The following is a 27822-nucleotide window of genomic DNA, read 5'->3' on the forward strand; positions in this document are numbered from 1 at the left end:
CTCTATTTCAGCGTATTTGCAAGAGTTATTCCCTCTGTTCCTTTTCCTGTCCGGAGCATAACTAGAAAACTACTTTTTTGGAATTTCATTAAACATCATTCAATGGTATTTAGCACAACGAGAGGAAGTGCACAACGAGAGGAAGTGCAGTACACAATGACTATAGCTGTATTTCAGCTAATTACATAATTATTGCCCTTTGCCGCTTTTTTTTTACCAGAGCATTAAAACTACTTATGGTATTGAAATAAAACTGCACAAGCACCCTAATTCTGTCGTGTTCATTAATGTACCCCACCCCTAATGAAATGTTCAACTTGAAACTCTTCAATTTCAATGCTTTTGCCTATAGATGTTGTCAAGCAGAATACTACAAATATTTTGAGAATTTCATGGATGCGGTTCAATGCACCATAATATGCTTGTTGGCCTTGACATTCCTTCTTTTTCAACATATAACAAATGCATAAACTATTAAACGGCGCCCTTTGATGCTTTGCATCAATGGTCTTTCTTGTAAGCACTTGGTAAGCGCGTGGTGCAATCTTCCTGGTCATAGTAAGAACGTACAAAGAACGCCGCGTGTTGCACGCGTATTAAGAACGCATTGCACGTGGTGCACGCGTGACTGAGATGCGCGCAGTTATAACGTACATGTATTTGGAACGTGTGAGACGCATTGAATGCATGGCAGGGACGCAGTAAGGACGTAGTATGAACTTAGGTAAAGCATTTTTTTTAAGAATTTGACCGCGTCCTCGCTGCGTTCGTCGACATTGTCAGGACGTAGTGCGGTCTTCATGGTATTCGTCTAGTGTGATGGGGGTATTAAGTCAAGGAAAAACAGTTTCTCCTTCACCTGACCCACTAGACCACGAGGACATCGATACTCTTAGGCGATATTTTAACATCTTCAGCATATATTCATAACATCGTGTGATCATGTAAATTAACCAATCACACAGCAAACAATTACATCATGGGAATTGTGGTCTTCAAAGGCGATATTTGAGCAAATATCAACATTTGCTGAAGGGCTCCAGCTTTTAGTATCTTAGTTTTAACACTCTATTTCTGCATACACAAAAAGTGCATTTTACAAAAACATGAGCCGCGGAGTACTGCGATTTTTCACTAAACATCATTGATGCTTTGATCCGCCCACTTATCTGCCTCATTAGCATATAGTAAGTCAGTGGACCAGTTTGGAATTTCGTTGGTATTTCCCATACATTTCTTTTTAATAAATCATCGTGTGGACCTCGTGAATTAATCAGACATTATATGAGACTCTATCATAGTTATATACTCACATTTTTCTCTAATTATTTTATCCTAAGTGGCACTGAGGCTTTAACAATTATTTAAAAAGACTGAATTAAAAATAACCATGACATTTAAGTATATGCATTTCTGAGTTTCAAACTCAGAATGAAGATGCTAGTTTGTTTTTTCGTTTGATAGTACATATAGACGGTGTAACTTGAATACATGTATGTTCTTTACTTGAAATGTGTATTTATTCATTATTATTGTTTGTGTTATTTGTGATTTGGAATATTAGAAGTTGAGCTCTTGCCAACCAACGCACACAAACAATTATTTTCGAAGCACGGGACGATGGAATGAATAATGGGAAATATTTTTCCTATAAACTTATCCCAAGAAGAGGTTGCCAAACGACATTGCCAGTTCCAGGTAAAAAAGATCAGCGATGCAGGATTCCGCAAGCCATATCTCCGGCAAACGGGTTTCAGGAACTTTTGTATGTGACTCCATAGACGCAATGCAATACATGTTGTACAACATTGGTATTGATGTAATTGTGCCTTTCTCGTTATGTATGTACCTGTATCATGTTATTCATTGTGACTAAAAGTGCTTGCTGGTCACGTTCTGGTTTATTTACTAGAAATTTTCGCGTTAGAATAACGCAAGAACATGGATTGGAATAAGCTCCTGTCACTTACTTGGATTTAGAGTTACACTAACAATTTCTGTGTTCAGTTTTGCTTGGGATATTTTGTATAACACCGAGAAACATTTTACTACTAATTTGTGTTCCTGGCCTAAGCTTTATCTATGATGTCTGCTGACATAGACAACCAGCCGTATGATAACGTTGAGTTTCCGGTCCGGCGTCCCGGCGGCCCCGTCGGCCACAGCCCCTGGGTCCCGCCGTCCATGACCGCCACCCAGCGGGAGACGCTGGTCACGGGTGGCACCGCAACTCGGGAGCGGCCCGGCTACACCCTGGCACCGGTAGTCGAGGGCGGAGGAGGGGAGGAGGAGGCAGAAGAGGTAAAGGTTGAGGACCAACGAAGGACGGTCGGCATCACCTCCACAACGACAAACAGCACGGTAACATTACAGCTTCATTGTTCTTCGCACTGACGATTAAGTGTAAAGCCTCCACAACGCTGTATACACAATGGCATCATCTGCTATGTCATCTGCTGTTGGTTTCTACGCGGAATTGTTCATATATAAATTCTACTCATTGTTTGGTCTGAAATTATTATGTTAGACATGTTGTACCAAATATTAACACACTCTGTTGATGGTTATTTCAATATGTGTGACCATATTTTTATCCGAAATCGTTCAACGGTTTGTGTCATAATTTGACATCTGATTAGACTATCATTAATTGCTTGTGCCATGATGTGTATACTCGTTTATACGGTGCAACACCTTCCCTTAACATATACTTTCGAGGGAGCCTGAACAAAATCTTGTTTAACTTTAATTGGAAGGTGTGTGCTAAAAATGGGGAACAACTTGTCATACGTTTCAAGTCATCTCCATTTTCAGAATTGCCAGTGGGTGTGATTTAACCGACAGTCATCAGCAAAGCACGCTTTCTGAGCAATACACATAGGTGTTTTGCTTTTATTCATGCACGATTCATAATAAAGATGCTATCGTACAGCTCAGTCATACAATACAACTCTTGTGTCTGCAAAACAGATTATCTGCTGATATGAAAAACACGAACGTTTCTAAGAAATGTTTTCCTCTCAAGTCTGAAGCCTCAACGGTATACACACCTTTAACAAACAAATGCATAATTATTATACTTAGTATTTTAAGGTTTCTTGGTTCAAGGTAAATAAGTGAGCGATACATTTCCAGGCAATACAATATCAGGGTCACTATTTGTTGTCTGATTTAAAATGTTTTAAGACTTTCTTTATTAAGTGCTACACACTCAAACGAGCTTTCAATGTCGTAGCTATCTTCTTCTTTTCAGAATATCATTATCTAAATGTGAGTATTATATAATAACTAATTAGATATTGACAAAACCTGCCTTTTGCAAAATATTGCCTTAAATTTTGATCATCACTTTTGTCAACATTTTTTTTTATTTCGTTTTATAGAAAACACACACACTTAATTGTATTGCCTTTGTTCCAGTCAGATGGGTGTGTGAAGTTGACTTAACTTCGACATTCGCCATTCAAATACAGGTATAAGCGATATTCGTGACATTCGCAACGTACAACACATATGAGACATTCACGATATTCGCGACATTCGCAACGTACAGCACATATGAGACATTCACGATATTTGCGACATTCGCAAATTACAACACATATGAGACATTCGAGATATTCGCGACATTCGCAACGTACAGCACATATGAGACATTCACGATATTCACGACATTCGCAACGTACAGCACATATGAGACATTCACAATATTCGCGACATTCGCAACGTACAGCACATATGAGACATTCACGATATTTGCGACATTCGCAACTTACAACACATATGAGACATTCGAGATATTCGCGACATTCGCAACGTACAGCACATATGAGACATTCACGATATTCACGACATTCGCAACGTACAGCACATATGAGACATTTACAATATTCGCGACATTCGCAACGTACAGCACATATGAGACATTCACAATATTTGCGACATTCGCAACTTACAACACATATGAGACATTCGAGATATTCGCGACATTCGCAACGTACAACACATATGAGACATTCACGATATTTGCGACATTCGCAACTTACAACACATATGAGACATTCGAGATATTCGCGACATTCGCAACTTACAACACATATGAGACATTCACGATATTTGCGACATTCGCAACTTACAACACATATGAGACATTCGAGATATTCGCGACATTCGCAACTTACAACACATATGAGACATTCGAGGTATTCGCGACATTCGCAACGTACAGCACATATGAGACATTCACGATATTCACGACATTCGCAACGTACAGCACATATGAGACATTCACAATATTCACGACATTCGCAACGTACAGCACATATGAGACATTCACAATATTTGCGACATTCGCAACTTACAACACTTATGAGACATTCGAGATATTCGCGACATTCGCAACGTACAGCACATATGAGACATTCACGATATTTGCGACATTCGCAACTTACAACACATATGAGACATTCGAGATATTTGCGACATTCGCAACATACAACACATATGAGACATTCACAATATTCGCGACATTTGGAACTTACAACACATATGAGACATTCGAGATATTCGCGACATTCACAACGTACAACACATATGAGACATTCACGATATTCGCGATATTCGCAACGTACAACACATATGAGAAATTCACGATATTCGCGACATTCGCAACGTACAACACATATGAGACATTCGCGACATTCGCAACGTACAGCACATATGAGACATTCACGAAATTCGCAACGTACAGCACATATGAGACATTCACGATATTCGCAACTTACAACACATATGAGACATTCACGATATTCGTGACATTCGCAACGTTCAGCACATATGAGATAATTACGATATTCACGACACTTGCAACTTACAGCACATATGAGACATTCTCGATATTCGCGACATTCGCAACGTAGAGAACATATGAGACATTCACGAGATTCGCGACATTCGCAACTTACAACACATATGAGACATTCCCGATATTCGCGACATTCGCAACGTACAACACATATGAAACATTCACGATATTCGCGATATTCGCAACTTACAACACATATGAGACATTCACGATATTCGCAACATTCGCAACGTACAGCACATATGAGACATTCACGATATTAGCAACATTCGCAACGTACATCACATATAAGACATTCGCGACATTCGCAACGTACAACACATATAAGACATTCACGATATTCGCAACATTCGCAACGTACAGCACATATGAGACATTCGCGACATTTGCAACGTACAACACATACGAAACATTCGCGATATTCGCAACGTACAGCACATATGAGACATTCACGATATTCACAACGTACAACACATATGATGCATTCACGACATTCACGACATTCTCAACTTACAACACATATGAGACATTCACGATATTCGCGACATTCGCAACGTACAACACATATGAGACATTCGAGACATTCGGAACGTACAGCACATATGAGACATTCACGACATTAGCGACATTCGCAACGTACAGCACATATGAGATATTCGAGACATTCGCAACGTACAGCACATATGAGATATTCGAGACATTCGCAACGTACAGCACATATGAGACATTCACGACATTAGCGACATTCGCAACGTACAGCACATATGAGACATTCGCGACATTCGCAACGTACAACACATATGAGATATTCGAGACATTCGCAACGTACAGCACATATGAGACATTCGCGACATTCGCAACGTACAACACATATGAGATATTCGAGACATTCGCAACGTACAGCACATATGAGACACTCACGACATTAGCGACATTCGCAACGTACAGCACATATGAGACATTCACGATATTCACGACACTTGCAACTTACAGCACATATGAGAAATTCTCGATATACGCGACATTCGCAAGGTAGAGCACATATGAGACATTCACGAGATTCGCGACATTCGCAACTTACAACACATATGAGACATTCACGATATTCGCGACAATTGCAACGTACAACACATATGAGACATTCAAGATATTCGCGACATTCTCAACGTACAACACATATGAAACATTCACGATATTCGCGATATTCGCAAAGTACAACACATATGAGACATTCACGATTTTCGCAACATTCGCAACGTACAGCACATATGAGATATTCACGATATTCGCAACATTCGCAACGTACATCACATCTGAGACATTCGCGACATTTGCAACGTACAACACATATGAGACATTCACGATATTCGCAACGTACAACACATATGAGATATTCGCGACATTCGCAACGTACAGCACATATGAGACATTCATGATATTCACAACGTACAACACATATGAGACATTCACGACATTCGCGACATTCGCAACTTACAACAGATATGAGACATTCACGGTATTCGCGACATTCTCAACTTACAACACATATGAGACATTCACGATATTCGCGACATTCTCAACTTACAACACATATGAGACATTCACGATATTGGCGACATTCGCAACGTACAACACATATGAGACATTCACGATATTGGCGACATTCGCAACGTACAACACATATGAGACATTCACGATATTCGCGACATTCGCAACGTACAGCACATATGAGACATTCGCGACATTCGCAACGTACAGCACATATTAGACATTCACGATATTCACAACGTACAACACATATGAGACATTCACGACATTCGCAACTTACAACACATATGAGACATTCACGATATTCGCGACATTCTCAACTTACAACACATATGAGACATTCACGATATTCGCGACATTCTCAACTAACAATACATATGAGACATTCACGATATTGGCGACATTCGCAACGTACAACACATATGAGACATTCACGATATTCGCGACATTCTCAACTTACAACACATATGAGACATTCACGATATTCGCGACATTCGCAACGTACAACACATATGAGACATTCACGATATTCGCGACATTTGCAACGTACAACACATATGAGACATTCACGATATTCGCGACAATCGCAACGTACAACACATATGAGACATTCACGATATTCGCAACATTCGCAACGTACAGCACATATGAGACATTCACGACATTCGCAACGTACAGCACATATGAGACATTCACGATATTCACAACGTACAACACATATGAGACATTCACGACATTCGAGACATTAGCAACTTACAACACATATGAGACATTCACGATATTCGCGACATTCTCAACTTATAACACATTTGAGACATTCACGACATTCGCAACGTACATCACATATGAGACATTCACGATATTCACAACGTACAACACATATGAGACATTCACGACATTCGCGACATTATCAACTTACAACACATATGAGACATTCACAATATTCGCGACATTCGCAACGTACAGCACATATGAGACATTCGCGACATTCGCAACGTACAACACATATGAGACATTCACGATATTCGCAATATTCGCAACGTACAGCACATATGAGACATTCGCGACATTTGCAACGTACAACACATATGAGACATTCACGATATTCGCAACGTACAGCACATATGAGACATTCACGATATTGGCGACATTCGCAACGTACAACACATATGAGACATTAACGATATTCGCAACGAACAACACATATGAGACATTCACGATATTCGCAACATTCGCAACGTACAGCACATATGAGATATTCACGATATTTGCAACATTCGCAACGTACAGCACATATGAGACATTCGAGACATTCGGAACGTACAACACATATGAGACATTCACGATATTCACGACATTCGCAACGTACAGCACATATGAGACATTCACACTATTTGCGACATTCGCAACGTACAACACATATGAGACATTCACGATATTCGCGACATTCGCAACTTACAGCACATATGAGACATTCACAATATTCGCGACATTCGCAACGTACAACACATATGAGACATTCACGACATTCGCAACGTATAACACATATGAGACATTCACGATATTCGGAACGTACGGCACATATGAGACATTCACGATATTCACGACATTCGCAACGTACAACACATATGAGACGTTCACGACATTCGCAACTTACAGCACATATGTGACATTCACGACATTCACGATATTCGCAACGTACAGCACATATGAGACATTCACAATATTCGCGACATTCGCAACGTACAGCACATATGAGACATTCACGACATTCGCAACGTACAAAATAATATTCGCGACATTCGCAACGTACAACACATATGAAACATTCACGATATTCACAACGTACAACACATATGAGACATTCACGACATTAGCAACTTACAACACATATGAGACATTCACGATATTCGCGACATTCTCAACTTATAACACTATGAGACATTTACGATATTCGCGACATTCGCAACTTACAGCACATATGAAACATTTGCGACATTCGCAACGTACAGAACATATGAGACATTCGCGACATTCGCAACGTACAACACATATGAGATATTCGCGACATTCGCAACGTACAACACATATGAGACATTCACGATATTCGCAACATTCGCAACGTACAGCACATATGAGACATTCGCGACATTCGCAACGTATAACACATATGAGACATTCACGATATTCGCAACATTCGCAACGTACAGCACATATGAGACATTCGCGACATTTGCAACGTACGATACATATGAGACATTCACGATATTCGCAACGTACAGCACATATGAGACATACACGATATTGGCGACATTCGCAACGTACAACACATATGAGACATTCACGATATTCGCGACATTCGCAACGTACAGCACATATGAGACATTCGCGACATTCGCAACGTACAGCACATATTAGACATTCACGATATTCACAACGTACAACACATATGAGACATTCACGACATTCGCGACATTCGCAACGTACAACACATATGAGACATTCACGATATTCACAACGTACAACACATATGAGACATTCACGACATTAGCAACTTACAACACATATGAGACATTCACGATATTCGCGACATTCTCAACTTATAACACTATGAGACATTTACGATATTCGCGACATTCGCAACTTACAGCACATATGAAACATTTGCGACCTTCGCAACGTACAGAACATATGAGACATTCGCGACATTCGCAACGTACAACACATATGAGATATTCGCGACATTCGCAACGTACAACACATATGAGACATTCACGATATTCGCAACATTCGCAACGTACAGCACATATGAGACATTCGCGACATTCGCAACGTATAACACATATGAGACATTCACGATATTCGCAACATTCGCAACGTACAGCACATATGAGACATTCGCGACATTTGCAACGTACGATACATATGAGACATTCACGATATTCGCAACGTACAGCACATATGAGACATACACGATATTGGCGACATTCGCAACGTACAACACATATGAGACATTAACGATATTCTCAACGAACAACAAATATGAGACATTCACGATATTCGCAACATTCGCAACGTTCACCACATATGAGACATTCACGATATTTGCAACATTCGCAACGTACAGCACATATGAGACATTCGGAACGTACAACACATATGAGACATTCACGATATTCACGACATTCGCAACGTACAGCACATATGAGACATTTACAATATTTGCGACATTCGCAACGTACAGCACATATGAGACATTCACGACATTCGCGACATTCGCAACGTACAGCACATATGAGACATTAACGACATTCACGACATTCGCAACGTACAACACATATGAGACATTCACGACATTCGCAACGTACAGCACATATGAGACATTAACGACATTCGCGACATTCGCAACGTACAGCACATATGAGACATTCACGACATTCGCGACATTCGCAACGTACAGCACATATGAGACATTCACGACATTCACGACATTCGCAACGTACAACACCTATGAGACATTCACGACATCCGCAACTTACAGTACATATGAGACATTCACGACATTCACGATATTCGCAACGTACAGCACATATGAGACATTAACGACATTCACGATATTCGCAACGTACAGCACATATGAGACATTCACGATATTCGCGACATTCGCAACTTACAGCACATATGAGACATTTACAATATTCGCGACATTCGCAACGTACAGCACATATGAGACATTCACGATATTCGCAACGTACAGCACATATGAGACATTCACGACATTCACGATATTCGCAACGTACAGCACATATGAGACATTTACAATATTCGCGACATTCGCAACGTACAGCACATATGAGACATTCACGATATTCGCGACATTCGCAACTTACAGCACATATGAGACATTCACGATATTCACGACATTCGCAACGTACAACACATATGAGACATTCACGACATCCGCAACGTACAACACATATGAGACATTCACAATATTCGCGACATTCGCAACGTACAGCACATATGAGACATTCACGATATTCGCAACGTACAGCACATATGAGACATTAACGACATTCACGATATTCGCAACGTACAGCACATATGAGACATTCACAATATTCGCGACATTCGCAACGTACAGCACATATGAGACATTCACGACATTCGCAACGTACAACACATATGAGACATTCACGATATTCTCAGCATGAACAACATTCAAGACATTCGCGACAGTCGCAACTATTTAGTTTCGATCATCTAGACGCTTCCATCTGGTCTTTATGTCATTGACTTTGAACAGAGCGGCTAAATGATTAAAGCTACAACTTCACGACATTCGCGACATTCACAGCATTTGCGACATTTGAACTGTGAAAGAACCAACTTAATGGTAGATGGAATTACTTAAAACGTGTTAATATACCTTAACTTAATGTTGTTGTTGCCTGACTTGATCTTGTAGTGTCATTGATTATGCCAATACAATACTTACAGAAGTGATTGATTCGATGAATTTGCTTACAAGTTTCCTACAAGTTTACAAGTTTATTCATCTAAACACATGTCGCAAATACATGACAAAAAGAGCATTAGAACATAAACCATATACATAATGCGTCATTGCAAAAACTATTATAAAAACTAAACATAAACATTAATAAGTATTTAGTTTATATATTTAAATTCTCTAAACACTAGTATGTGTTACATTTAGAACATTACACACGACACCTTACTGAAACATAAAATATACAATCAAACAAAGGACAACTAATAGAGGCCTTGAATACATTATATTACATTTCTACCACTAAATTTATCAACAACAAACTCCAGGAAATTACACCTTCTTTATGAATTTACATACTTCAAAATCGTTTTATGAACGAGTGTGGTTGTCTTTTCTAATGTTAAAGATATTGATGCAATCGATATCAGAAAGTGCCTCCAAGATGCAATCTACCAAAAAAAAACGTTGTTACATTACAACACGTGTCCCTGACTGTTTATATACCAGCTTATATTAAAGATGCACTCTTACTCCCAAATAAGATTTACTACAATTAATAATATTGTTTTAATATACCAAAAAGGATTAATAAATGTCGAAAACAATGGTTGTTATGAAGGATACCGAGTTTAATTTGAAAGAAATGAGCATAAAACACGGTATTTCGACCTGATGAGACTATAGTAGACCACAGTAAATCTTTTAGCATTCACCAATCATTTAATTATTATATTTCTGCGCTTTCTGCTATTAAATACACGGTAACAATATTGTTATCAGTAATTGATATATTTAAAGAATGCATTATTTACTAAGAAGTTAAAGGTTTATCAGTAAAAAATAATGTTTGTAATGCATGTGTATATGTGGTTTTGAATAAGAGTGTCACTCTAAGTGACGTTTTGAGATAGACATGCAAATTGTTATATTTACAGACGGAGGACATAAAAATAAATATATACGGTGTCTCATCATTAATTGATATTTGCGTTTGTAATCAGAATGTTGATGGATCAATATGGCGCCCATTACACCTTCTCCCTTTTCTTTAATTAAATACCCGTCTTTTTGCTTGCAGTCCCGGTGAAGATAGTTAGTATACCACTGACACTGTAAAGGGTCTCCTCTGACTTTCAGACGCAGACTCAGGTTTTATAAATATTACATGCAATGGAGTCTTCCTTCAAGTATCATTCCATCTGGACAATGCAAAATCCCAATGTTACCAAACAATGCAAAATCTCAATCTAACAAACAATGAAAACCCCAAATGTTACCGAAACATTGCAAAACCAAAATGTTACCTAATAATGAAAATCCCAAATGTAACCAAACAATGCGCAGCCCCGACGTTACCAAACAATGTAAACCCCAATGTTACCAAACAATGTAAACCCTAATGTTACCAAACAATGTAAACCCCAATGTTACCAAACAATGTAAACCCAAATATTACCAAACAATGTAAACCCCAATGTTACCAAACAATGTAAACCCAATGTTACCAAACAATGTAAACCCAATGTTACCAAACAATGTAAACCCCAATGTTACCAAACAATGTAAACCCAATGTTACCAAACAATGTAAACCCCAATGTTACCAAACAATGTAAACCCCAATGTTACCAAACAATGTAAACCCAATGTTACCAAACAATGTAAACCCAAATATTACCAAACAATGTAAACCCAATGTTACCAAACAATGTAAACCCAATGTTACCAAACAATGTAAACCCAAATATTACCAAACAATGTAAACCCAATGTTACCAAACAATGTAAACCCAAATATTACCAAACAATGTAAACCCATTGTTACCAAACAATGTACACCCCAATGTTACCAAACAATGTAAACCCCAATGTTACCAAACAATGTAAACCCAATGTTACCAAACAATGTAAACCCAATGTTACCAAACAATGTAAACCCAAATATTACCAAACAATGTAAACCCAATGTTACCAAACAATGTAAACCCAATGTTACCAAACAATGTAAACCCAAATATTACCAAACAATGTAAACCCAATGTTACCAAACAATGTAAACCCAAATATTACCAAACAATGTAAACCCCAACGTTACCAAACAATGTAAACCTAACGCTACCAAACAATGTAAACCCCAATGTTACCAAACAATGTAAACCCCAACGTTACCAAACAATGTAAACCCCAATGTTACCAAACAATGTAAACCCCAATGTTACCAAACAATGTAAACCTTACGCTACCAAACAATGTAAACCCCAATGTTACCAAACAATGTAAACCCCAACGTTACCAAACAATGTAAACCCTAATGTTACCAAACAATGTAAACCCCAATGTTACCAAACAATGTAAACCTAACGCTACCAAACAATGTAAACCCCAATGTTACCAAACAATGTAAACCCCAATGTTACCAAACAATGTAAACCCAATGTTACCAAACAATGTAAACCCCAATGTTACCAAACAATGTAAACCTAACGCTACCAAACAATGTAAACGCCAACGTTACCAAACAATGTAAACCCAATGTTACCAAACAATGTAAACCCAATGTTACCAAACAATGTAAACCCCAACGTTACCAAACAATGTAAACCCAATGTTACCAAACAATGTAAACCCAATGTTACCAAACAATGTAAACCCAAACGTTACCAAACAATGTTAACCCCAATGTTACCAAACAATGTAAACCCAATGTTACCAAACAATGTAAACCCAATGTTACCAAACAATGTAAACCCAAATATTACCAAACAATGTAAACCCCAATGTTACCAAACAATGTAAACCCAATGTTACCAAACAATGTAAACCCCAATGTTACCAAACAATGTAAACCCCAATGTTACCAAACAATGTAAACCCAATGTTACCAAACAATGTAACCCCAAATATTACCAAACAATGTAAACCCAATGTTACCAAACAATGTAAACCCAATGTTACCAAACAATGTAAACCCAAATATTGCCAAACAATGTAAACCCAATATTACCAAACAATGTAAACCCAAATATTACCAAACAATGTAAACCCATTGTTACCAAACAATGTAAACCCCAATGTTTCCAAACAATGTAAACCCCAACGTTACCAAACAATGTAAACCTAACGCTACCAAACAATGTAAACCCCAATGTTACCAAACAATGTAAACCCCAACGTTACCAAACAATGTAAACCCCAATGTTACCAAACAATGTAAACCCCAATGTTACCAAACAATGTAAACCCCAATGTTACCAAACAATGTAAACCCAATGTTACCAAACAATGTAAACCCGTTGTTACCAAAGAATGTAAACCCCAATGTTACCAAACAATGTAAACCCCAATGTTACCAAACAATGTAAACCCAATGTTACCAAACAATGTAAACCCAAATATTACCAAACAATGTAAACCCAATGTTACCAAACAATGTAAACCCAATGTTACCAAACAATGTAAACCCAAATATTACCAAACAATGTAAACCCAATGTTACCAAACATTGTAAACCCAAATATTACCAAACAATGTAAACCCCAACGTTACCAAACAATGTAAACCTAACGCTACCAAACAATGTAAACCCCAATGTTACCAAACAATGTAAACCCCAATGTTACCAAACAATGTAAACCCCAATGTTACCAAACAATGTAAACCCCAATGTTACCAAACAATGTAAACCCAATGTTACCAAACAATGTAAACCCAAACGTTACCAAACAATGTAAACCCCAATGTTACCAAACAATGTAAACCCCAATGATGTAAACCCCAATGTTACCAAACAATGCAAACCCCAGTGTTACCAAACAATGAAGAAAGAACGATGCAACCGAACAGTGCAACCCCAAATGTATGAAAATTATCCACTAAGCGATGCAAAACCCTAATGTAACCAAACAGCGCAAACCCACATGTAACCAAACAATTCAAAACCCCAATATAACTAAATGCAAATTCCAAACGTAATTAAACAATATAAAGTCCTTATGTAACCAAACAATGCAAAACTACAATTTATCCAAGCAATGCAAAACCCAAATGTTACCAAACAATACAAAACCCTTATGTAACCAAACAATGCAAACCCCAATTTTAATTTACCAAATTCAACAATGGTTTTGTCCATCTTGCAAAGATCTTGATCGTTTTTAGAGACAAGAGATATAGCAAATTGTCTTATACTACATGACTGTCTCCCAAATTGTATGCGTTAATTTATAATGCATCGCTTCAGACAGGCCAATCAGGGCTAAGTATTTCGTGCACTTTATTTTTGTTATTGGTGTACGTGGCTTAGTCGATTCATATATTGGGCCGTGACGTAATACTTTACGACTTACTGACCTGAGTTTCAACGATAAACTGCAAGTTGGCTGTAGTTCATGTACTACACATTCGCTTTCGCTGGGAAATGATTCCCTTATTTTTATTATTACATGAACGTATTCTTCAAGGTTAGGGATATTACATGAACTATAACCTATACTTAAGGGTTAGGGATATTACATGAACTATAACCTATACTTAAGGGTATATATATATAAGGGTTATTACATGAACTATAACCTATACTTAAGGGTTAGGGTTATTACATGAACTATAACTTATACTTAAGGGTATATATATAAGGGTTATTACATGAACTATAACCTATACATCAGGGTTAGGGTTATTACATGAACTATAATCTATACTTAAGGGTGTATATATAAGGGTTATTGCATGAACTATTACCTATACTTAAGGGTTAGGGTTATAACATGAACTATAGCCTATACTTAAGGGTTAGGGTTATTACATGAACTATAACCTATACTTAAGGGTTAGAATTCGAGAAATTGAAATATTTGAGGAATTTGGCTGGGTAGCAGTGTCAATATTAATTAATTCCACTGAATTTGCGATACTAACTGCGCTGTTAAACTTTGGAAATTTGCCGTGGAACAGACTGATATATTTTACTCATACATATGTTTCTTGATTCACTTAGTTGTAGATTCTTGAACCTATTTTAAAACGCCATCTGTTTCGTTGCCTCACTCAGCGTATCCCATTCACACAATGAATTACTAACGTAGTGAGCTGTTTCGTGGTCAAACGCTACTTATATGCGCAAAGGAACGAAAACATCTTCACTAGTAGTCTACGGTGGTTTATGAGATCTGATGAAAGAGAAACACTCACCACTGACGACAATCAAATGCTTCGTGCAAATTATGTTGCAAATTATGTTTTGATTACTTTCAATTTGAAATCCTGTAAACATCATTAAATAATGCTTTTTGAAGATGATATCTGTTTCATCTTCTTTGTTGTTTAATATCATTTTGCGCTTATTGCGATAGAAAACATAACAAGCATAGTTTGGCTTTGATTTGACTACCACGGGCTGTCTGGGGGCTATCATGCATAACCCTGTTGTATAGCAATGGTAAAATGGGGGAACACGTAAAGCGAGTCTACACGTAAAGCGAGTCTACGTAGGTTTAAGCGAGTCACTTTTGAGTCTGCAACCAAAGATGGCAGTCGAATTGTGAAAAACACCGTGTTTGAATAGACTGTTTAATCGTTATTGAGTATTGAACGCAGCTTAAAATAGGATGTTTTATGCATGTACTGATAAAACAAAAGCCTCTCAGGACAAATTATCATTCAAACAGTTCTTAGATCACTTTATTTAAAAAAAAGACAAGTACTAATCTAATAATCCATATACTTTGTGTTTTTGCTCTCTTTTTTTTCTGCGGATTTCTTTGGTTATGAATGACAGGTACAAATAGATGAGCATGTATTATTTCAAACGAAAAGATTTCTCACAAGTTCTGTCAGCTCGCTGTATAAAACAACATGTTTTCGTAAAACAGTACTCGTACGTCTGCCATACTGCCAGAAACAAAATAAGTGATTTAGGTTTGAGATTTCCGTTATTATTATCAAAATAGTTATAATGATGCTGCTTCTGGGGCTTCAGCTCCTAATAGACCACTGCTTCTCGCATAGTGCTATACTCATCTACTGCAACAACTAAAGTGGAACTGCTACTGCTACTGGGCTGCTGCTACTGGGAGAGTACTAGGCGGCTGCTGGTACTACTACTTGGCTGCTGCTACTGCTACTCGGCTGCTGCTACTGCTACTGAGATACTGTTTCTTCGGCAACTATTACAGCGACTCAGATACTGCGTCTGAGATACTGCTACTCAGATACTGCTAGTGCTACTGAGATACTGCTACTGATATACTGCTACTGATATACTGCTATTGCTAATGAGATACTGTTACTGCTACTGCTACTGATATAGTGCTACTGCTTCTGAGATAGTGCTACTACTACTGAGGTACTGCTACTCAGATACTGTTACTGCTACTCAGCTACTGCTACTGCTACTGAGGTACTGCTACTGATAATGAGATACTGCTACTGCTACTGAGATACTGCTACTGCTACTGAGGTACTGCTACTCAACTACTGCTACTCAGCTACTGCTACTCAGATATTGCTACTCAGCTACTGATACTGAGGTACTGCTACTCAGCTACTGCTACTCAGATATTGCTACTGCTACTGAGATACTGCTACAGCTACTAAGCTACTGCTACTCATATTCTGTTACTGCTACTCAGATACTACTACTGCTACTCATATACTGCTGCTCAGATACTGCTACTCAGATACTGTTACTCAGCTACTGCTACTCTGCTACTCAGATTCTGCTACTGCTACTCAGATACTGCTACTCAGCTACTGCTACTCAGCTACTGCTACTCAGCTACTGCTACTCATATATTGCTACTGCTACTCATATACAGCTAATCAGATACTGCTACTGCTACTCAGATACTGTGAGTGCAACTGAGATACTGCTACTTATATACTGCGTCTGTGATACTGCTATTGCTACTGAGATACTGCTACTGCTACTCAGATACTGCTACTGCTACTGAGAAACTGCTACTGCTACTAAGGTTCTGCTACTCAGCTACTGCTACTAAGGTTACTGCTACTCAGCTACTGCTACTGAGCTACTGCTACTCAGATACTGCTACAGCTACTCAGCTACTGCTACTCATATACTGCTACTGCTACTCATATACTGTTACTGTTACTCATATAGTGCTACTAAGATACTGATACTGATACTCAGATATTGCTACTCAGATATTGTTACTGCTACTCAGGTACTGCTACTGATATTCAGCTACTGCTACTCATATTTTGCTACTGCTACTCAGATACTGCTACTCAGCTGCTGCTACTCAGATATTGCTACTGCTATTCAGCTATTGCTACTCAGATACTGCTACTCAGATACTGCTACTAAGCTGCTGCTACTCAGATATTGCTACTGCTACTAAGATAATGCTAATGTTACTCAGCTAATGCTACTCAGATTCTGCTACTGCTACTCAGATACTGCTACTCAGCTACTGCTACTCAGAAATTGCTACTGCTAATCAGATACTGCTACTCATACTCAGCTACTGCTACTCAGATTCTGCTACTGCTACTCAGCTACTGCTACTCAGATACTGCTACTCAGCTACTGCTACTCAGATATTGCTATTGCTATTCAGATACTGCTATTCAGCTACTGCTGCTCAGATACTGCCACTGCTACCGAGATACTGCTACTCAGATATTGCTACTGCTACTCAGATACTGCTACTGCTACTCATAAACTGCTACTGCTACTCAGATACTGCTATTGCTATTCAGACTGCTACTTCTACTCATATACTGCTACTTCTACTTAGATGCTGCTTCTGCTACTCCTATACTGCTACTGTTCCCAGATACTGCTACTGCTAGTTAGATATTGCTACTGCTACTCATATAATGCTACTCAGATACTTCTACTCCTATACTGCTACTGCTACTCATATACTGCTACTGTACTCAGATATTGCTACTGCTGATTAGCTACTGCTAATCAGATACTGCTTCTCTTATACTGCTACTCAGATACTGCTACTGCTACTGAGATTCTGCAACTGTTACTCATATACTGCTACTCAGATATTGCTACTGCTACTCAGATACTACTACTGCTTCTCATATACTGCTACTGCTACTCCTATACTTCTAATAAGATACTGCTACTGCTACTGAGATACTACTACTGCTACTCAGATACTACTACTGCTATTCCTATACTGCTGCTCAGATACTGTTTCTGCTACTCCTATACTGCTACTCCTATATTGCTACTGCTACTCCTAAACTGCTACTCAGATACTGCTTCTGCTACTTCTATACTGCTACTCATATACTGCTACTGCTACTCCTATACTGCTACTCAGATACAGGTTACTGCTACTCCTATACTACTACTATACTCAGATACTACTACTGCTTCTCATATGCTACTACTGCTACTCAGATACTGCTACTCAGCTACTGCTTCTGCTACTCCTATACTGCTACTGTACTCAGATACTGCTCCTGCTTCTCATATACTGCTACTGCTACTGAGATACTGCTACTGCTACTCAGCTACTGCTACTCATATACTCCTACTGCTTCTCATATACTGCTACTCAGATACTGCTACTGCTACTCAGCTACTGCTACTCATATACTCCTACTGCTATTCATATACTGCTACTTAGATACTGCTACTGCTACTCAGATACTGTCACTGCTACTCAGATACGGCTACTCATATACTGCTACTACAACTCCTAGCCTATACTGCTACTTATATACTGCTACTGTACTCAGATACTGCTACTGTACTCAGATACTGCTACTGCTACTCATTTACTGCTTCTGATACTAAGATACTGCTACTCAGCTGCTGCTGCTCATATTCTGCTACTGCTTCTCCTAAACTGCTACTGAGATACTGCTACTGCTACTCAGATACTGCCACTGCTACTCATATACTGCTACTCATATACCGCTACTCCTTTACTGCTACTGTACTCAGATACTGCTACTGCTACTCAGATACTGCTTCTGCTACTCAGATACTGCTTCTGCTACTGAGATACTGCTACTGCTACTCAGATACTGCTACTCAGTTACTGATACTCAGACTCAGACTCAGATACTGCTACTCAGACACTGCTACTGCTACTGAGATACTGCTACTGCAACTCAGATAGTGCTACTCAGTTACTGCTACTGCTACTGAGATACTGCTACTGCCACTCAGATACTGCTACTGCTACTGAGATACTGCTACTACCACTCAGATACTGCTACTGCTACTGCTACTGAGATACTGCTACTACCACTCAAATACTGCTACTCAGTTACTGATACTCAGACTCAGACTCAGATACTGCTACTCAGACACTGCTACTGCTACTGAGATACTACTACTTAGATACTGCTTCTCAAATTCTGCTTCTGCTATTCAGATACTGCTACCCAGATACTGCTACTCGGCTGCTGCTACTCATATACTGCTACACGGTTGATGCTACTGCTTTCCAGCTAATGCTACTCGGCTGATGCTACTGCTATTGCTTCTCGGCTGCTGTAACTCGGGTACAGCTACGCGTTTGCTGCTACTCGACTCCTGCTTCTAGTACAGTACTCGGTCACTGTAAATAGGGTACTGTTACGCGATTGACGCTATTCGGCTGCTTCCACTGCCACTCAGATGTTGCGTTTGCTTCTCGGCTTTTGCTATTCCTACTTTATTACTGCTGCTACTGATACTCGGCCACTGATACTCAGGCACTGCTATTCGGCTGCTGCTACTCGCACCAAAATAAACTTCTAAGGGAATGGGAACTCTCCCAGACCTGGAATTAGCTTCCAAGAGAACGGGAACTTTCCGAGCCCCGGAATACACTTCAAAGGAATTGGAACTCTTCAGGCTTCCAAGGGAATAGAAACTCTCACAGCCCCGGAATACGCTGCCAATAGAATTGGAACTCTCCCAGCCCCGGAATACGCTTCCAATGGATTGGGAACTCCCCCAGCCCCAGAATACGCTTCCAAGGGAATGGGAACGCTCCCAACCCCAGAATACGCTTCCAAGGAATGGGAACTCTCCGGGCTTCCAAGGGAATGGGAACTCACCCAGCCCCAGAAAAAAATCCAAGGAAATGGGAACTCTACCAGCCCCAGAATACGCTTCCAAGGAATGGGAACTCTCCGGGCTTCCAAGGGAATGGGAACTAACCCAGCCCCAGAAAAAAATCCAAGGAAATGGAAACTCTACCAGCCCCAGAATACGCTTCCAAGGAATGGGAACTGTCCGGGCTTCCAAGGGAATGGAACTCTCCCAGTCCCAGAAAAAAATCCAAGGAAATGGGAACTCTCCCAGCCCCAGAATACGCTTGCAAGGAATGGGAACTCTCCGGGCTTCAAATGGAATGGGAACTTTCCCAGGCTTCCAAAGAAATGGGAACTCTCCCAGCCCTAGAATACGCTTGCAAGGAATGGGAACTCTCCGGGCTTCCAAGGGAATTGGAGCTCTCCCAGCCCCAGAATACGCTTCAAAGGAATGGGAACATTCCGGGCTTCGAAGGGAAAACGAACTCTCCCAGCCCCGGAATACGCTTTCAATGAATGGGAACTCTCCCAGCCCCAGAATAAGCTTCCAATGGAATGGGAACTCTCCCAGCCCCAGAATTTGCTTTCAAGGGAATGTGAACTCTCTGGGTTTCGCAGGAAATGGGAACTCTCCCATTCCCAGAATACGCTTCCAAGGGAATGGGAACTCACCCAGTCCCAGAATACGCTTCCAAGGGAATGGGAACTCTGCTGGCCCTACAATAGGCCGCTTCCAAATAAACAAAAATGAAATATTACAGCGACATCATTGCTCATAACCCCAAAGAAAGCAGTTGTTATTATTTTATGAGCCCTTTGCTTTGTTTGTATGCTGATGGTGCTAATGTTATTCAGTGAATACGTTCATAAATGAAAAACCTCATTCAAACGCCTTTGTGTACTTCATAGTTGTTTTTTTATAATGTCTTTTAGTATGGAAAATAAATTTGAAGGTTTCCAAGAGAATGGGTACATGAAGTAATTTGCAGGTTTGATAAAAACCATCGCATGAAGCACTGGAGTTCAAGACGTTCTAGATATTAATATGTTTATCTACGATAAAGTTTCGCCAAGAAATGTTTCATATTGAACACAATTTCAATTTTATATCCAACAATACGTAATAGTATGAACTGTAGCCAGAATCTAGAAATAGTTTTCGTCTCGAGGGCGTCCGGTTGCGTTTCACCGTGCGACATATACCGTCTTCTGTACGGACCAAAACAAGAATTTAATAGGCTAAAATGAAATTTTGTATTATAATTTCAAATGAAAATATGTATGTGAATGTTTCATATTTCGCAGCGTGTGTTCACATTGCACAAGTTGTGAAAGGCTTGTAGCCATTTTTACGAACATCAGTAAAAAGGTATTCCGGAAAAAAGTATTCATTTATGTCCCCGCCAATTCCAATTGCCAGCCACAATTTTTAATCAAGCGTTCATTTTTTTACAGACCACTGGAAATCAGAACGTCATCACGACGCCACCACGGACGTCCAATGTCAATCACGCTACATCGCCGAGCAGAGATCAAAGCCAGTCACTTACAAGCACAGACAAACGTGCCAACCAGTCACAAACGTTACCGCGCCAGGTGACTAGTAAACCCCCACCTTCACCGTCACATGAAAGTAGGATTTCCTTCGACCAATCACGTCAAGCGGAGGAGTTTACGTGGAGCGCGTTCACTCCAAGGTCACAAGACGTTTTTGAGGATGCGTACACGAGACACAAGTACTTTTACAAATTTAGTGACAAAGTGTTGAAACAGGGGACGAAGATGAAAGCCTCGGTGTGGGACAGCCCCGGAAAACCGGGAGAGACCTTGACCTACGAACAACTCCTTCAAGGTAAGACCCAAGGACGTTGCTCCCCACATATAAAGGTACTACAATATGTATGCGGTACCAACATTGTTTCTCCTTGTAAGCATTGTAGGTCCGAGTTTGCACTCCTATCTGTTAAACAAATTAGCTAGAAATGACAATTGGTCGGCCATCTTAATTGCATCTATGACTCATCTATAATACTCTGTAATCCAATAAAAATACAATGAAAAGGAACTTCTCATATACTCCCACAATTTTATGAGCAGCTTTAACAGTTGCCACGTGCCACTCCGGCTATCTTGTACCTGCCACGTGCAATGCGCGCGTCAATTAGCCCGGTAGACATATCGTATTGTTCTTATCGCGAACAAATATATTTATCTTGAAAACAGCGCCTCTGTAAGCCAAGTGTGTTTGTTATTGGAAACATTTGTTGATAGTTTCTCGTATATCTTCCCAAATGAGAATTGTTTTGACCTGCCAAGATCATTTTTGTTGAGGACATGTATTGCCTATTACATAGTAACTCGTATGTATACGTTGCATTATCTTACGATCGGGTTTTTCGACAGAATGTCCTGAAGTTTGATGAGTATAATGTTTTGAAACTAGAAACTATATACGATATGGTTTCGATCTGTGTTTATATTTACGAATAAAAAAGAAATATATTACTAATTGCACCAGCCCCTTGAACGTTTCTTATTCATATTATGCCTGATGGCGAAAAGCGTCTGGAAAAAAAGTACGAAGGTATGTTCACATTAGCAGTAAAACATTAACATAAATATTTGAATGTTGATAACTTTCGCTGCAATGTAGACATATTCCCCCACAATTATAAATGGTGTTAAAATATTTTATAAAACTGTTTATGTATCTGGCTATCGTTGTGCAGCGAATGTACTCCCCGACTGCAGATAGAGAACATCCACGGTCGATTCTTGTTGCCAAAGCAATATTTTGTTTATTGTTATCTTATTTTCTTTTTTCTCATTATATTTATTTAAAAAAAAATCCTTACAGCATTGATGTTTTTCAAAAATATAGAAAATGTTTACTGTATGCTTTCTGGGGGTTTATAGAGATTTATCAGTGAAATAAAATTGATATTTCTGTTTCAAACAGTGAAACAAATCAAATTGATATTTTTCACTGTATTGAAATTTTAGACCGCTCTCATTTATAAATCAAACGTCAGTGCGCGCAGGGCTGGGACACAATTCCAACAACGTTATTTCCGAAATGACGTTACGTTCGCATCAAATTTAGCGCGCTTTTCTTAAAAAAACTACAACAATTGTATATTCTTTTTAGGCATCATAATAAAAAGAAAAAAATGTTCATTTCAGTGTAAGTTCGCAATATATTTCACTCGGTGAAATATATTACGATCTTACACTGAAACAAACAAGTATCCTCTATTTATTATGTGATTTCACCTGCAGCTCATGAGCCTTTAATGCAAATGTAACTTAAATGATCGAAGTGGTATGTATGTCAGCCGCTCACACAAGAGGTCATGAGTTCGAGCCCCACACTGGTCATGTTATTATGACCTTTAGAAATAGCTCTAGCGAATCCAGCGGGGTAATTTTATAGGAATTAAAATTGTCTTGGTAAATTCTAAATTGTAGAAAAAATACGCATCATGCAAACACTAGAACGCACCATATGTGTAATTTTCCAAACCTGTCTTGGAGGATATATCCAAAATCACCAATACAACGTTTATTAATTTTATATAACTTATAGGTTTCGGTTCCAACCTTCGCCCCTTCTAACATCTATTTCACAGCATACACCTTATATTGTAGCTAAGCATATGAAAGGGCACCGTAAACTACACAAGGTCGCCGTATTCGACAGTTACAAGTATGTATTACTAAAAAAAATATTTCCTTCCCGAGCAGGCGTGTTGACGGAAGGTGAGCGGTTGCTGCTGGGGGGAAGCTGGCTCTACTTCCGAGACGTGGAGTTTTTCGAGCCGGAGTGCTCACGCCACATCCGCCCGCCCCTGGGGGAGGGTCGAATATGCCTTACTAACCTCCGGATGCTTCTGCTGTGTGCGGAAATGGCTCCAGGCACGGTGTTTGTATGACTAAATCTCATTTGAGGAACGCTATCAAGCCAGAGCTCAGACTCAAGACTCAAAACTGCAAATCCTAATATTAAATCAAAATCGCTATCCATTTCTTGTAAAACTTATGAAAAGTTAAACTTTCGTTGGCAAATAGTTTGTTAAATTTATCAAATATAAATGATGTTAATTTTCAGATGTATTGATGCTTTAATTTAATACTTTATAGATGCGAGTATATCCGAGTTCGGGGCCGGGAAAGAGCAGGGCGGATACAAGCTAGCCGTGTCCAAGGTGAACCACGTGTTTTTCCAGAACATTCCCATCGACTGTTTCGAGAGCGTCGAGCTAAGTTCCAGTGTGGGTACACGGGCAGAGAGCAAGCTCAAGGAACGGAAGCCCGCCTGTTGCGGGATCTTCTCCTGTATAGGGGTGGGTACAGCTTGTGAATTTAAGCGAGTGTAAAAATACATGAAATAGAATTAATGTAAATATAGAAATCTAATATAATCAAACAATGTGTGTTCCAGGCGAGTATCACATAAAATAATGTGGGTTCAGGATAGGTATCATATAACATAGAATGGGTTCCGGATGAGTATCATAAAACCCCTCAATGTTTTTGGACGTCTCATAAAGCGATGTCGGTTCCGGATACCATATAAAACGATGTGATTTGGGGTGGGTACTACATAGAATAATTAAGTAACACAAGATTCCCTTGTTGGGTATCACGTGAAACAATTCCGGTGTATTGGTGGATATCACGTGAAACAATTCCGGTGTCTTGGCGGATATCACGTGAAACAATTCCAGTGTCTTGGCGGATACCACGTGAAACGATTCCGGTGTCTTGATAGGTATCACATACAGAAAGGTATCACATGAAACTTTGTGGATTACGGTGGGTATCACATAAAACAATGTGGGTTACGACGTGTATCACATAAAACAATGTGGGTTACGACGTGTATCACATAAAACAATGTGGGTTACGGTGGGTAGCACATAAAACAATGTGGGTTACGGTGGGTATCACATAAAACAATGTGGGTTACGGTGGGTAGCACATAAAACAATGTGGATTACGGTGGGTAGCACATAAAACAATGTGGGCTACGGTGGGTAGCACATAAAAAACAATGTGGTTTACGCAGGGTACCACATAAAACAATGTGGGTTACGGTAGGTATCACATACAACAATTCGAGTTACGGTGTGTAGCACATAAAACAATGTGGGTTACGGTGGGTATCACTTAAAACAATGTGGGTTACGGTGGGTATCACATACAACAATTCGAGTTACGGTGGATACCACATAAAACATTATGGAAAACGGTGGAAATCACACACAAATGTTGTTTTTGTGTAACACATGAGTGTAGTCTACGAACAGTATACTTTTTATTTAAACGGATTTTGAACAGACTCGGCCTACATGCATGATGCAGATCATAGAATATTTCTAAATGCTTATGGCTGGAAGTATCATCGAAAACATCATGCCTTTTATCACCCACCGAATTATTCGTAGATTTTCCCACGATGATTGAGTTTGCCATCAAAAAGTCACATTCCTAATGATTTATTCCATAATGAACCTTAACAAATTAAACAGATCCCTATGAAACGCTCTGGAACACATTATGTTTGCCAGGTAAGATTTGTTCGGCCTTGATGAACTACATCTGCTGGAACGCTCGTTTCAGGTTGGTAGATGCGGTTTCACATGGGATGCAACCCCGCCCCTGCCAATCAACATCGTGAAGAGAGTTATCCGCCTTGGCGTGTACCTGCCCCCGTGGCGCACTCCGGCCATCATGATTGTGCACCTGCACCCCAAGATGTCTCTGACGTCCGCCCGTGATTTCGTCACCCAATTACAGAACCACGTGCCACAGATGCAGTACAACGTGAGGCACGGTGCGACTGTACTCTAGTCATGGCACGTGCTCATTGTCAGACTGGTTCATTTTCATTTCGTGAATAAGAAATGTTTGACATAATTGATTTAAGTTTAAAGCTTTTGATATGTATACGAATGTAAGCGAAGTTTGAATATGTTTTATTAAATATTAAACGATTCATTCTGTCAGAATATTTAGCGCCTGCTTCTTCTGTATGAAATTTTTATGACGAAATAAAGTGTGGCAAATCATAAGGAGTGTTGAAACTAAGATACTGACATCTGGAACCTTTCAACAAATATTAATATATGCTCATATACTGTCTTTGAAGTCCTCGATTTTAAGTAGCGTTAGTAACTAAATAAGAATGCCTCTATTTGTCTTGAGCACTTAAATAACTTCTATTGACAATGATCAAGATCTGAAAATAGACAAACACTTGTGGGAAGTTGTACTGGGCAGTATTTACGCAGAAATTTTCTGTTGCGCAGTGTAACCCGTCTAGAACCATCCACTCTCACAACATATTGATCATACTGGCGGACCTCAATGACCATGCCTGTCTTGTCCCATTTCCGGGGATGGGAACCCATTTGATTTTGAATCCGGACTTGATCGCCTACTGCAAGGGGTGGTAGTCTCTTAGTATGCTCAGTCAGTCGTTCAGCACAGCGCATATGTCTATTTCTTAGTGCTTCTTCACGGGCAATGGCTGAGTTCCAAGCTCGTGTGGTTTGTATTTCCCTGGAGGAATCGGAATGAAGTCTCTGATAGGGCGGCCGAAGATACACATGACTGGGGATAGTTTTGTGTCCCTATCCGGTGTATTGCGATATTGTAACATTGCTCGCTGAAATGCATCTGTGTCGATGTTGCCAGATTCTGTGGTATTATTCATGAGAAGACGCTTGACTGTCTTGACACCAATCTCCGCTCTGCAGTTGCTGTGAGGGAATGCCACTGAAGACAGGCGATGATGGACACCCCAGTCTTGTAAAAACTGACGTGTGATAGTAGCAGTGAATTGAGGACCTCTCAACAATGGGCCAGTTGGAATAC

General features: G+C 39.5%; 1 protein-coding gene across 1 annotated transcript; it reads left to right on the plus strand.

Annotated features, from left to right (window-relative positions):
- Positions 1-1624: 1624 nt before the first annotated feature.
- Positions 1625-27017, plus strand: LOC128209211 (uncharacterized). Its single transcript, XM_052913150.1, has 5 exons — positions 1625-2361; positions 22399-22795; positions 24688-24858; positions 25084-25286; positions 26566-27017. Exons 1-5 carry the CDS (start codon positions 2083-2085, stop codon positions 26794-26796), a joined length of 1281 nt encoding a protein of 426 aa, XP_052769110.1. The 5' UTR covers positions 1625-2082; the 3' UTR covers positions 26797-27017.
- Positions 27018-27822: the final 805 nt, after the last annotated feature.

Source organism: Mya arenaria, chromosome 11 (assembly GCF_026914265.1).
Source record: "Mya arenaria isolate MELC-2E11 chromosome 11, ASM2691426v1".
NCBI lineage: Eukaryota > Metazoa > Mollusca > Bivalvia > Myida > Myidae > Mya > Mya arenaria.

Coding starts and splice junctions, on each gene's coding strand:
- LOC128209211 (XM_052913150.1), top strand. CDS start 2,083: ATGATGTCTGCTGACATAGACAACCAGCCGTATGATAACGTTGAGTTT. Junction 2,362..22,398: donor CCACAACGACAAACAGCACG/GTAACATTACAG, acceptor ATTTTTTTACAG/ACCACTGGAAATCAGAACGT. Junction 25,287..26,565: donor GGATCTTCTCCTGTATAGGG/GTGGGTACAGCT, acceptor CGCTCGTTTCAG/GTTGGTAGATGCGGTTTCAC.